The sequence below is a fragment of the Anolis sagrei genome, chromosome 3 (assembly GCF_037176765.1).
Source record: "Anolis sagrei isolate rAnoSag1 chromosome 3, rAnoSag1.mat, whole genome shotgun sequence".
Classification (NCBI taxonomy): domain Eukaryota; kingdom Metazoa; phylum Chordata; class Lepidosauria; order Squamata; family Dactyloidae; genus Anolis; species Anolis sagrei.
This window is the reverse complement of record NC_090023.1, coordinates 171,409,381-171,423,624: the sequence shown is the minus strand read 5'-3', so window position 1 is coordinate 171,423,624 and position 14,244 is coordinate 171,409,381. Positions and strand designations below refer to the sequence as shown.

Below are 14,244 nucleotides of genomic sequence, written 5' to 3'. Positions count from 1 at the left end.
TTTACTGTATTGTATGTATATTATAATTTTTCATATAAAGTATTATTTTTGCTGGTTGCTTCAGCGTTCCAGTTGCTTGAGTTATGGTTAACTAAGAGTCTACTGTATATTATCTTCTGTTTTGAGAGGGAATTATCAAATGTTCTGGTGAAGGTTACTTGATGGCAACATTTAATGTTCATTGTTTTCTAGCTATACATTGTGAGTTGTCGCAATGTGAAGCAACTCCTGAGGAACCCCCAGACTTCCATTGGTCAGCTCCTTTTGGGCATTGTCTTCTCTGTGTTGGTTGGACTTATTTACTATCAAATACCCAACACTCTTCCCGAAGCTCTACAGAACAGGTAAGGAGGAATTACAGAGGTATTCTTGTTGGGGTAGCTCCAAAGTATAGAAAGACACCCATTTTCTTTAGTCTCTATTTCAGACATCTTAGTTAGTTGTGGGAAGGCTGAGCGAAGGAAGATTGATGCTTTTGAGCTGTGGTGTTGGAGGAAAGTGCTGAAAGTGCCTTGGACTGCGAGAAGATCCAATCAGTCCATCCTCCAGGAAATAAAGCCCGACTGCTCACTGGAGGGAAGGATACTAGAGACAAAGTTGAAGTACTTTGGCCACATCATGAGGAGACAGGAAAGCCTAGAGAAGACAATTATGCTGGGGAAAGTAGAAGGAAAAAGGAAGAGGGGCCGACCAAGGGCAAGATGGATGGATGGCATCCTTGAAGTGACTGGACTGACCTTGAAGGAGCTGGGGGTGGTGACGGCCGACAGGGAGCTCTGGCGTGGACTGGTCCATGAGGTCACGAAGAGTCGGAGACGACTGAACGAATGAACAACAACAACAAGTTAGTTGTGAAACCATCACATATCATGAAAGGCTTAAATGCACACCAAACAGAGGCAGACAAGAGCTTTATTGTTTCTGTCCAGCAAGAAGATAAGAAAGTTATGATTAGGCCTGTATTTAAGAAAATCTTCTACCATCTAGTGCAGTGGTTCTCAACCTTCCTAATGCTGTGACCCCTTAATGCAGTTCCTCATGTTGTGGTGATCCCCCAACCAAATTTGGCATAATTACCCAATACACCCAAATTTGAATACTGGTGGGGTTGGGGGGGGGGTTGGTTTTGTCATTTGGGAGTTGTAGGTAAAGGTTTTCCCCTGACATTATGTCCAGTCATGTCTGACTTGGGTGTGGTGCTCATTTCCATTTCTAAGCCAAAGAGCCAGCGTTGTCCGTAGACACCTCCAAGGTCATGTGGCCAGCATAACTGCAGGGAGCATCGTTACCTTCCCACCAGAGCAGTACTCACATTTGCATGTTTTTGAACTGCTAAGTTGGCAGAAGCTAGGGCTGACAGCGGAAGCTCATGCCGCTTCCTGGATTTGAACCTGCGCCCTTTCGGTCAACAAGCTCAGCAACTCAGCGGTAGCGTTGTTGGGATTTATTGTTAACCTACAATCAAAGAGCATTCTGAACTCCACCAACGATGTAATTGAAACAAACTTGGCACACAGATATCCCTTGACCAATAAAAAATACTGGAAGGGTTTGGTGGCCATTGACCTTGAGTTTTGGAGCTGTAGCTCACCTACATCAGGCGAGCACTGTGGACTCAAACAGTGATGAATCTGGACCAAACCTGGCAAGAATACTCAATCTGCCCAAATGTGAACACTGGTAGAGTTTGGGGAAATTAGACCTTGACACTTGGGAGTTGTAGTTGCTAGGATTTATAGTTCACCTACAGTCAAAGAGCATTCTGAACTCCATCAACGATGGAATTGAACCAAATGTGGCACACAGAACTCCCATGACCAACAGAAAATACTGGAAAGATTTGGCAGGCATGGACCTTGAGTTTTGGAATTGTAGTTCACCTACCTCCAAAAGCACTGTGGACTCAAACAATGATGGATCCGGACCAAACTTGACACCAATACTCAATACGCCCAAATGTGAAAACCGGTGGAGTTTGGGGAACATTGACTTGACATTTGGGAGTTGTATTTGCTGGGATTTCTAGTTCACCTACAATCAAAGTGCACTCTGAATCCAGCCCACAATCAAGGGAGGGCTTGCGCGAAGGAACCCCTGGCTGCCTTGTGGCCTTGCCAACCTAGTAGTTCAAAAACATGCAAATGGGAGATTATCAATAGGTACCGCTCCGGCAGGAAGGTAACGGCACTCCATGCAGGCATGCCAGCCACATGATCTTGGAGGTGTCTATGGACAATGCCAGCTCTTCAGCTTAGAAATGGAGATGAGCACCAAACCCCAGAGTCGGACACAACTGGACTTAATGCCAGGGGACAACCTTTACCTTAACACTATGTAACAAAATTTGAAGAAAAAAAAAGGTTCCTGATTTGAAAGTGTTATTTCCTATTTAATTGTGTGGTAGTTACTTTGAAAGTAGTTGTTATAGTCCAGAAACTTGGTTTTTGTGGCTGAAAGAAGTACCATTATTTCCTTCAGTCTAGGCACTTCGTTTGTAATTTTCCTTAATAAAAACATGCAATTTTTAACCTTCCAATGTGCAAACCACAACAAAGTTTTTCCATGTTTTCATGATAGAACCAATTAGGAAATGACTGTTATAACCCAGGAACAAAAAATGTGTTACATAGTGTAATTGCTGAGCAACATCAGCAACTACTCAACAATCATGCTTATGAGTTGGATTAAATCAAAATTAATTCTGCTGTAGTGCAAGAAGATCCCTAATATGAATCTTTGTAGATGCAACTCTGAACCACATATGTTGCACATAGCGGCACTGCATTCTTCTGATACAATACAAAATTTTATTATGGTCACTGACCAGCACAGCTTCTGATAGATCAGTGTTTCTCAACCTTCCTGATGCTGCAACCCCTTAATCCAGTTCCTCATGTTGTGGTGACCCCCAACTATACCATTATTTTCCTTGCTACTTCATAACTGGAATTTTGCTACTGTTCTGAATAGTAATATTAATCTCCAATATGCAGGATGTATTTTAATTTACTGGACCAAATTTGGCAGAAATACCCATTACTCCCAAATTTGAATACTGGTGGGCTTGGGGGGGATTGATTTTGTCATTTGGGAGTTGTAGTTGCTGGGATTTATAGTTCACCTACGATCAAAGAGCATTCTGAACCCCACCAAAAGAATTGGGCCAAACTTCTCGCACAGAACCCCCATAACCAAGAGGAAATACTGGAAGGGTTTGGTGGGCATTGACCTTGAATTTGGGAGTTGTAGTTCACCTACATCCAGAGAGCACTGTGGACTCAAACAATGATGGATTTGGATCAAACTTGACACAAATACGCAATATGCCCAAAGGTGAACACAGATGGAGTTTGGGGGAAAATAGACATTGACATTTGGGAGTTGTCGTTTCTAGGATTTGTAGTTCACCTACAATCAAAGAGCAATCTGAATCCCACCAATGATAGAACTGGGCCAAACTTCCCACAAAGAACCCCCATGACCAACAGAAAACACTGTGTTTTCTGGTGGTCTTTGGCGACCCCTCTGACACCCCCTTGTGACCCCCCAGGGGTCCCAACCCCCAGGTTGAGAAGCACTGTGATAGATTATAGCAGAGGTCCTCAAACTAAGGCCCGAGGGCCGGATACGGCCCTCCGAGGTCATTTACCCGGCCCTCGCTCAGGGTCAACCTAAGTCTGAAACGACTTGAAAGCACACAACAACAACAACAACAACAACAACAACAACATCAAACCTATCTCATTAGGCAAAAGAAGGCCTGCACTTCCCATTGAAATATTAATCTATATCTATAAATTTCCTACTGGCGTCCAACGGGGAAGCAAAACTCTAAAACCCCTCCATAAAACTCCACCAAAATTGCCATGCCCCAAGGACAACCCACTAGGTACAAACTAATCCAGTCAGAAATCAAAACAACACAACCACACACAGAAAAAACGGCAAAACAACTGAGCATGCGCACTGGCGCAAAGTCCCCAGCGCACGCACACACATGGCCGAACGGCCAACGCACTTCCCTCCCTCCCTCGCCCCGCCCAGCGTGAACACGTCACCGCACTTCCCCACACACGGCACACACACACACACAAAGAACGCAACTTCCCCCCGCCCCCTTCCCTCCACCCCCTCCTTCATCTTACCCCCCCCCCCGACGCTGCCTCCAAGCCTCGCCGTGCCGCATCCCCACTGGAAAGACACGCCCCCTCCCTTCGCCCCACCCCTTCCCTCCCTGAGACACTCCTGGAAGGAAAGGGGTGGGGCGAAGGGAGGGGGCGTGTCTTCAAAGTCGCCCCCTCCCTTCTCCCCACCCCTTCCCTCCTCCCAGCCCCTCCGGAAAGACATGCCCCCTCCCTTCGCCCCACCCCTTTCCTTCCAGGAGTCAATCAGGAAGGGAAGGGGTGGGGCGAAGGGAGGGGGCGTGTCTTTCCGGAGGGGGTGGGAGGAGGGAAGGAGTGACTCAGGGAGGGAAGGGGTGGGGAGAAGGGAGGGGGCGACTTTGAAGACACAATGATGGATCCGGACCAAAGCATTCAATACGCCCAAATATGAACACAGATGGAGTTTGAGGGAAATAGACCTTGACATTTGGGAGTTGTAGTCACTGGGATTCAGAGTTCACCAACACTCAAAGAGCATCCTGAACCCCACCAACGACAGAATTGGGGCAAACATGCCACACTGAACCCCCATGACCAACAGAAGATACTCAAGTTTACACACAAGCATAAAGAAGGGGGAGGAAGGAGGGATGCCAGAGAGAGAGAGAGAGAGAGAGAAAGAGGGGAAAGGAAGGAGTGTGAGAGAGAGAAAGAGGGAAAGAGGGCGAGTGAAGGAAGGAAGAGAGGCCAGGCAGAGACTTCAAAACTCTTACTAAAGGCCACAGCAACGCGTGGCATGGCACGGCTAGTAAGTTTATATATTTGTTAAAATTGTTGTTCATTTGAATTATTGTATTTTTAAGAGGTTTTTTTCCACTCCAAATATGTGCAGTGTGCATAGCAATTCATTCATTTTTTTCCAAATTATAATCCGGCCCTCCAACAGTTTGAGAGACTGTGACCTGGCCCTCTGTTTAAAAAATTTGAGGACTCCTGGATTATAGTCCATGAAGGTAAATGTTAAAATTATCTTGGTGCAACAAATCTTGTTTTGGTTTACAAAAAGAAGTGGAGCAATTGTTTGGACAAAAACTGAATTCCTGCATTTTACCACATTGCAACATTCACATAAGTAAATATAATACATCTATTTATTATCTTGCTGCAGGTTGGGAGCCTTCTTTTTCATGGTCCTCACTCAGATCTTTGGGAATCTGTCTGCAGTGGAGCTCTTCATCTATGATAGAAAACTCTTCATGTGAGCACCTGTCATGATTCAAATAAATTTTTATCTGTATATGCTGAATAAAGCCAGAAAATGGCATTTTCAGAATCTCATGCCAGACGTCTCAGCTTTCATCCAGAACTAAACACAATATAATTTGTACTGTGTAATAGCATCAAGCAGCCAGATGGACTCATGCTAATTGATGGAGATCTGTGTTTTGCATGTAGGAATAGAGATGGAGGAGTATAATTATTAATATCACATTGATGTTCAAGCCGCTTCCCTGATCCTTGTTCCAAGATCAGTGCTGAGGAGTTTTGGTTGATTAATGCCTAAATTTGTCAGTCTTCAGTCCATCCTTTGTGCTCATATTCAGGGAAGACAAAGAGTGTAGATCTAGTGTTTCGCCTCTACTTTGTAGGTTGGATGGTTTGCACACAGCCAAACCATGCACATTTTGTCGAAGGCTTTCATGGCTGGAATCACTGGATTATTGTAGGTTTTTTTTTTTCGGGCTATATGGCCATGTTCTAGAGGCATTTTCTCCTGACGTTTCGCCTGCATCTATGGCAAGCATCCTCAGAGGTTGTGAGGTCTGTTGGAAGTAGGAAAATGGGTTTATATATCTGTGGAATGACCAGGGTGGGACAAAGGACCTTTGTCTGCTGGAGTAGGTGTGAATGTTTCATCTGACCACCTTAATTAGCATTTGATGGCCTGTCAGTTTTTTGGTGTGGCTTGTTAGTGCCTGGGGGAATCTTTTGTTGAGAGGTGATTAGATGTCCTTGGTTGTTACCTCTCTGTTGTTTTGCTGTTGTGATTTTAGAGGGTTTTTTTTAATGCTAGTAGCCAGATTTTGTTCATTTTCATGGTTTCCTCCTTTCTGTTGAAATTGTTCACATGCTTGTGGATTTCAATGGCTTCTCTGAAGTCAGCCATAGCAAAGCACCTGATGAACCAACCTGGATACAGCATATGATTTGAGAACACAGAAATGTTGGCCCACTCTCACAACCACCATGTCAGACTACACAGAGAAGCCATTGAAATCCATAAGCATATGGACAATTTCAATAGAAAAGAGGAAACTATGAAATGAACAAAATCTGGCTACCAGTATTAAAAAACTCTAAAATTACAATAGCAAAACAACAGAGTGGAAACAAACAAGGACATCTAATCACCTCTCAACAAAAGATTGCCCTAGGCACTTCCAGGGCATCAAATGCTAATCACGGTGGTCAGTTGAAACATTCACTCCTAGCTCCAACAGACAAGAGTTCTTTATCCCACCCTGGTCATTCCATAGATATATAAACCCTTTTTCCTACTTCCAACAGACCTCACTACCTCTGAGGATGCTTGCCATAGATGCAGGCGAAACGTCAGGAGAAAATGCCTCTAGAACATGGCCATATAGCCCGGAAAAAAAATCCTACAACAAGCCATGCACATTTTCCTATGTACAATTTTCAGCTGAAACATGCACATTTTCCTATGTACAATTTTCAGCTGGACAAACAATAGTATGTAGATCAGGCATCCTCAAACCATGGCCCTCCAACTGTTTGGGCCTTCTACTCCCAGAATATCTGACAATTGAACAAGCTTATTAAGGCTTCTGGTAGTTGGAGACCCAAAAAGTTTGAAGGATGCCTAATGTAGATTCTGGAATGCCAAGTTTGTTGGTTTCATGTTCAGGCCAGGTAATGCAGACATAGAAAGTTCTGCAGAACAAGTCCACCAGGATGGATTCCTTGTGAGGTTTGGTAAATATGAATAAGCAGAAGTTTTACCACAGTATTTAAACCAAGGTGTGTCCTGCTGTATAATAAAATGTCACTTAGGCTTGTGAAACAAGCAACAGTATCTTTCCTTTAGTTCAAAGGTTCAAACATGCTAACAATATATAGTTTATTGTTATGCTGTTTATTTTATTGCAATTTGTATTTTTGTATTGTAATTTGTTGTTCGGGCTTGGCCCCATGTAAGCCGCTCTGAGTCCCCGTTGGGGGAGATGTTGGCGGGGTATAAATGATGATGATGATGATGATGATGATTATTATTATTATTATTATACATTGGTCTCTTTGAATTCAACAAAAAATAGAGAGCCAGGGTTCCCTGAAATGCAAAAGGCAAAAGGTCCCTAAGACCAAAAGTAAAACAATTATATAATTGCAATAATGTATATGAGGATGCTTGCCATAGATGCAGGCGAAACGTCAGGAGAGAATGCCTCTAGACCAGTGGTTCTCAACCTGGGGTCCCCAGATGTTTTTGGCCTACAACTCCCAGAAATCCTAACAGCTGATAAACTGGCTGAGATTTCTGGGAGTTGTAGGCCAAAAACATCTGGGGACCCCAGGTTGAGAACCACTGCTCTAGACTATGGCCATATAGCCCGAAAAAACCTATAACAACCCATAATATACATAATTGCAATTATATAATTGTTTTACTTTTGGTCTTAGGGACCTTTTGCCTCTTTGAATTCAGGCAGGGAACAGAGGAATAAAATTGTCTTTTTAAATACTCTTTGAAATATGCTTCATGCCGTAAAATGATCAGTCCTTAAGATAGCTGGCAGCCAGTACTTTCTCTTCACTGTCCAAAGAGAGAACAAATGGCAGAATGACAGTTAGAACCGTTGGCCTCAGCAGCTAGCCAGCCAATCAGAATCCCAGCCCCTGGCACACTCAGCCAATGAGCTGCTAACACATCTCTCTCCAGTTAACCCACCATATCATGGCATCCTTTTTCAAATCTTAATATTCCTCACATATTTAACCCAATAAAGATCCTACTTCTGCTTCCGTTGCCGGACTGTTCTTGTATAGACAGGGAAAGGAATCAAATCTATGAGCTTCCATTCCAATTTGTAAACTTTCATGGGTGACATCTTTTTTAAAACCATTTTCTTCCTTCTTGTCCATCCAGCCATGAGAGCGCCAGGAGTTACTACAGAACCTCTGCCTTCTTTCTGGCCAAAGTATTTGCCGATCTCCTTCCCAACCGCATCCTCCCTGTGTTGTTGTTCTCTTCCATTGCGTACTTCATGATGGGTGAGTTATGACCTGTGCCTTGAACCATGGGAAATGAGGGGAAGATGGGGAGATGTATGAAAAGTCCACGTTAAAAACCTTTTCAGGTCTAACACATCTAATAGTTATATAAAGACACTAGCGGTTCCCTTGCCACGTGTTGCTGTGGCCCAGTCTGGTGATCTGGAAAATAAAGTAATGAGAAAGTGTTGGTTTCTAATATATGTAATTTCTTTATGCTTGTGGGTAAACAGTATTTCTTGCTGTTTCTTTGCCAGTGTTGATGTGGAGATTGTCTGATTTGCCTACTCTGGAACATACAACATATCATTGTCCTTCTTTAGGGTCCCTTTCAAAGCTTTGATACTGCATCTGTCATATACATATGTGTGTTTTGTTTTGTTGTTGTTTTTTTGTCGGGACAGGAGCGACCTGAGAAACTGCAAGTCGCTTCTGGTGTGAGAGAATTGGCCATATGCAAGGAGGTTGCCCAAGGGATGCCCGGATGATTTGATGTTTTATCATCCTTGTGGGAGGCTTCTCTCATGTCCCCCATGAGGAGCTGGAGCTGATAGAGGGAGCTCATCCGTCTCTCCCCGGATTAGAACCTGCGACCTGTTAGTCTTCAGTCCTGCCGGCACAGGGCTTTAACCCACTGCGTCACCGGGGACTCCACATGTGTGTGTGTGTGTGAATGGCTGGATGGCTCTTTGTCAGGAGGGCTTTGATTATGTTTTCTTGCCCTGGTGAAGGGGGTTGGAATGGATGGCCTTAAGGCACCATTTCTGAACCTGGAAAGTAAAGACCCGAGGGGGGGGTCACCAAAGACCACCAGAAAACACAGTATTTTCTGTTGGTCATGGGGGTTCTGTGTGGGATGTTTGGCCCAATTCCATTGTTGATGGGGTTCGGAATGCTCGATTGTAGATGAACTATAAGTCCTAGTAACTACAACTTCTAAATGTCAATGTCTATTTCCCCCAAACTCCATCTGTGTCCACATTTGGGCATATTGAGTATTCCTGTCAAGTTTGGTCCAGATCCATCATTGTTTGAGTCCACAGTGTTCTCTGGATGGAGGTGAACTACAGTTCCAAAACTCAAGGTCAATGCCCACCAAAAACTTTCAGTATTTTCTGTTGGTCATGGGAGTTCTGTGTACCAAGTTTGGTTCAATTCCATTGTTGGTGGAGTTCAGAATGCTCTTTGATTATAGGTGAACTATAAATCCCAGCAACTACAACTCCCAATGTCAAAATCATAATTTTTTGAGTGATGGTCACTCATTGTGTTTTGAGATGTTTTGTTGCCAAATTTTGTGTTATTTCATTCATTGGTTCTTTTGTTTTTAAGGTACTCATTATGCACAGAGCATTTATATATATATACACATACTAGTTGTCCCCTGCCACGCATTGCTGTGGCCCAGTCTGGTGATCGGGAAAATAAAGTAATGGTTTCTAATCTATGTAATTTCTTTATGCTTGTGGGTAAACAGTATTTCTTGTTGTTTCTTTGTCAGTGTTGATTTGGAGAGTGTCTGGTTTGCCTACTCTGGAATATGCAACATGTCATTGTCCTTCTTTAGGGGTCCCTTTCAAAGTTGTGATATTATATCTCTTTGTGTGTGAATCATCTATCTATCTATCTATCTATCTATCTATATTTATGGCTGGATAGCCCTTTGTCAGGAGGGCTTTGATTAGATTTTCTTGCCCTGGTGAAGGGAGTTGGACTGGTTGGCCTTCAGTATGGGGGTTCTTTGTGGGAAGTTTGCCCCAATTCTGTCATTTGTGGGTTCAGAATGCTCCTTGGTTGTAGGTGAACTGTGAATCCCAGTGACTACAACTCCCAACTGTCAAGGTCTATTTCCCTCAAACTCCATCTGTGTTCATATTTGGGCGTATTGAGTGCTTGTGCCAAGTTTGGTTCAGATCCATCATTGTTTGAGTCCACAGTGCTCTCTGGATGTAGGTGAACTACAGCTCCCAAACTCAAGGTCAATGCCCACCAAACCCTTACAGTGTGTTCTGTTGGTCAAGAAAGTCCTGTATACCATGTTTGGTTCAATTCCATCATTGGTGGAGTTCAGAATGCTCTTTGATTGTAGGTGAACTATAAATCCCAGCAACTACAACTCCCAAATGACAAACTCAATTTTTTCGAGTGAAGGACATACATTGGGTTGTTAGGTGTATGCTGTCCAAATTTGTTGTCAATTCGCCCACTGGTTTTTGAGTTCTGTTAATCCCACAAACGAACATTACATTTTTATTTATATAGACTAGCTGTACCTGCCACGCTTTGCTGTGGTCAACCTTACCTCCCTCTTTCTCTCTTTTTTTCCTACCCTTCCTTCCCTCCCTATTTCCTTCCTTCCCTCTTTTTCTTTCCCTTCTTCTTTCTTCCTTCTCTACCTGTTTCCTTTCTTGCTTCCTTTGCTCTTTGGTTCCATCCTTCCTTGTCTCTTTCTTTCCTTCCTTCCTTCCTTCCTTCCTTCCTTCCTTCCTTCCTTCCTTCCTTCCTTCCTTCCCTCTTTCTTTCGTCCCTTCTCTCCTTCCTTCCCTTTCACTTTTTTATTTCCTTATCTACCCTTCTTTCTTTCCTTCCTTCTCTCCTTCCCTCCTTCTTTCTCTTCTCTCCCTCTTTCTCTCCCTCCTTCTCTACTTCGTTCTCTATCCTCCTCTCCCTCATTCTCGCCCTCCTTCTTCCTTCCCCCTTTCTGTGCATGTGTTTTGTGTGTATATATATGTGTGTTTGCCTATATATGTAGTTTTGTGCATGCGTTGTAATGTAAACTTTGGGTTTTTGGCTTTTAAAATCCCTCCTGCTGTGTTTTTCAGTGTTATTATGAGTGATGGTCACTCTTTGGCCTGAGATGTGTCTTGTGTCCAAATTTGGTCTCAATTCATCCAGTGGTTTTTGAGTTACGTTAATCCCACAAACGAACATTACATTTTTATTTATATCGATTGAGTATAAGGGATGCAGAGTTCAAAACATCCAAGAGCAAAACCATCATCCAGGACTTTTCATGTGTGCTGCAACTTGTTGCTTTCCTTTTCTGTCCATCCTCAGGTCTCAGACCCCAAGCAGAAGCTTTCTTCCTGTATGTTTTGTCACTTAGCCTGACCAATCTTGCAGCGGTGAGCATGGCTTTCTTGGTGAGCTCCAGCGTCAACACTTTCGCCGTTGCCAACCTCTTGATCGCCCTGCCGTATGTCTTCATGATGGCAAGTTGCTTCTTCTTTTTTAAAACTTCAAAGCCGTCCTGTACGCAAAATACTCTGTTTGGATACCCAGGCCCTCCATGGCAAGCTGTAGATCTCTGTGTCAGCAGTGTGGTGAACCTGGTCCAAATTTTAGTCAGAACCAGTATGAACTGGTTTGATCTTCTTGTGGTCCAAGGCACTCTCAGAATTTTCCTCTAGCACCACAGTTCAAAAGTATCTATCTTCCTTCGCTCAGCCTTCCTTATGGTCCAGCTCTTGCATCCATAGGTTACTACGGGTAGTACCATTGCTTTAACTGTGTGGATCTTCGTTGCCAGTGTGATGTCTCTACTCTTCACTATTTTATTGAGATTGGACATTGCTCTCCTCCCAAGAAGTAAACATCTTCTGATTTAATGGCTGCAGTCTGTGTCTGCCGTAATCTTTGCACCTAGAAATACAAAGTCTGTCACTGCCTCCATGTTTCCTCCCTCTATTTTCCAGTTATAAATCAGTCTGGTTGCCATAATCTTGTTTTTTTATTTTTGATTGCATCCCAGCTTTTGCACTTTCTTCTAAGGCTCCTCAGCTTCTCCTCACTTTCAGCCATCAAAGTGGTATCATCTGCATATCTAAGTTTGTTAAAAAAAGTTAGCTACTCTCATGCTAATGGAGGGGTCCCACTCAAACATTAGCAAATTAATGTATTGTCCAAGGCTTTCATGGCTAGAATCACTGGGTTGTTGTAGGTTTTTTGGGCTATATGGCCGTGTTCGAGAAGCATTCTCTCCTGACGTTTCACCTGCATCTATGGCAAGCATCCTCAGAGGTGCAATAAGCTTGCTAATTGCACCCTTCACACTTGGTTAACAGACATTGGTTCTTTCTCCCAACCTGGACATTTCACAGGTATATATACTTCACTTGCGGTACCACCATCAGATCCTCTGAAGATGCCAGCCACAGATGTAGGCAAAACATCAGGAGAAAATGCTGCTAGAACACAACCAAACAACACCCCAATCATCATCTTTATTTTTATCCCACCTTTCTCCAAATAGGGACTCAAGGCAACTGCCAGTGACCAAAAGAATACAATAGAAGTTAAAAACAAGGCCTGTACATATAAATATAGACATCTTAAAAATTAAATATTTGTGTCAAGAGTTATAGTACAATTGAAATAAAATAAAAACTAGATCCCCCTCCCCCTCCCCCCCCCCCAAGAAAAATCCCACTCACAGCATCCCTAGCAGGATACAAAATCCAAAGATTTTACCAACAGGTTGGATGCAGAGCTTGGAAGGATTACTTTTATTTGAATACAAATTCTAAAATCCTGACAGAATGGAAGATTCAGGAGACCAAAGGGGTTTTTTTTCAAAAATCACTATTCCAAACTCTAGCCAGATTAGTTTTAGGCGGGGTTAGTTGGGTTTGGTGGAAGTAGAAATCCTGACCTATAGTACAATCCCCGTATCCTCAAGAAATATATTCCTGGAGATATGTGAAAGCATATCCCAAGTAGCAACAGTAAGAATGGAACAATAGACTAGTTCAAGATTGGGAAAGGCGTACGGCAGGGTTGTATACTCTCGCTCAACCTATTCAACTTGTATGCAGAACACATCATGCGATGTGCGGAGCTTGATGAATGCAAGGCTGGGTTAAAATTGCTGGAAGAAACATTAACAACCTTGATATGCAGATGATACCACTTTGATGGCCGAAAGCGAGGAGTAGTTGAGGAGCCTTATAACCAAGGTGAAAGAAGAAAGTGCAAAAGCTGGGTTGCAGTTAAACATTAAAAAAAAAAACAAGATTATGGCAACCGGACTGATTGATAACTGGCAAATAGAGGGATCATAGAATCACAGAGTTGGAAGAGACCTCATGGGCCATCCAGTCCAATCCCCTGCCAAGAAGTAGGAATATTGCATTTAAATCACCCCTGACAGATGGCCATCCAGCCTCTGTTTAAAAACTTCCAAAGAAGGAGCCTCCACCACACTCCGGGGCAGAGAGTTCCACTGCTGAACGGCTCTCACAGGCAGGAAGTTCTTCCTTATGTTCAGATGGAATCTCCTTTCTTGTAGTTTGAACATGTGGAGGCAGTGACAGACTGAGCAAAGGAAAATAGATCCTTTGGAACGGTGGTGTTGGAGGAAAGTTCTGAGAGTGCCTTGGACTGCAAGAAGATCCAACGAGTCCATACTTCAGGAAATAAAGCCCAACTGCTCATTGGGGGGAAGGATATTAGAGGCCAAGATGAAGTACTTTGGCCACATCATGAGAAAACAGGAAAGCTTAGAGAAGGCAACGATACCTGGGAAAACGGAAGGAAAAAGAAAGAGGGGCTGACCAAGGTCAAGATGGATGGATGATATCCTTGAAGTGACTGGCTTGACTCTGAAGGAGCTGGGGGTGGTGATGATTGACAGGGAGCTCTGGCGTGGGCTGGTCCATGAGGTCACAAAGAGTCGCAAGCAACTGAATGAATAAACAACAACAACAATGTTGTTCAACATCTTTATTAATGACTTAGATGAAGGGCTAGAAGGCATGATCATCAAGTTTGCAGACGACACCAAATTGGGAGGGATAGCCAATACTCCAGAGGACAGGAGCAGAATTCAAAACGATCTTGACAGATTAGA

At 43.4% G+C, this 14,244-nt stretch overlaps 1 protein-coding gene across 3 annotated transcripts in view; it reads left to right on the top strand.

The window, feature by feature from the left end:
* Positions 1-14,244, top strand: part of LOC132771180 (broad substrate specificity ATP-binding cassette transporter ABCG2-like) — a 99,798-nt gene that overhangs the window by 74,843 nt on the left and 10,711 nt on the right. For all 3 annotated transcript variants that reach the window (XM_060768869.2, XM_060768870.2, XM_060768871.2), the window contains 4 exons: positions 193-344; positions 5,272-5,361; positions 8,272-8,396; positions 11,454-11,608. In XM_060768869.2, coding sequence (XP_060624852.1) covers positions 193-344; positions 5,272-5,361; positions 8,272-8,396; positions 11,454-11,608 — 522 coding nt within the window. The remainder of the gene's footprint in view (positions 1-192; positions 345-5,271; positions 5,362-8,271; positions 8,397-11,453; positions 11,609-14,244) is intronic.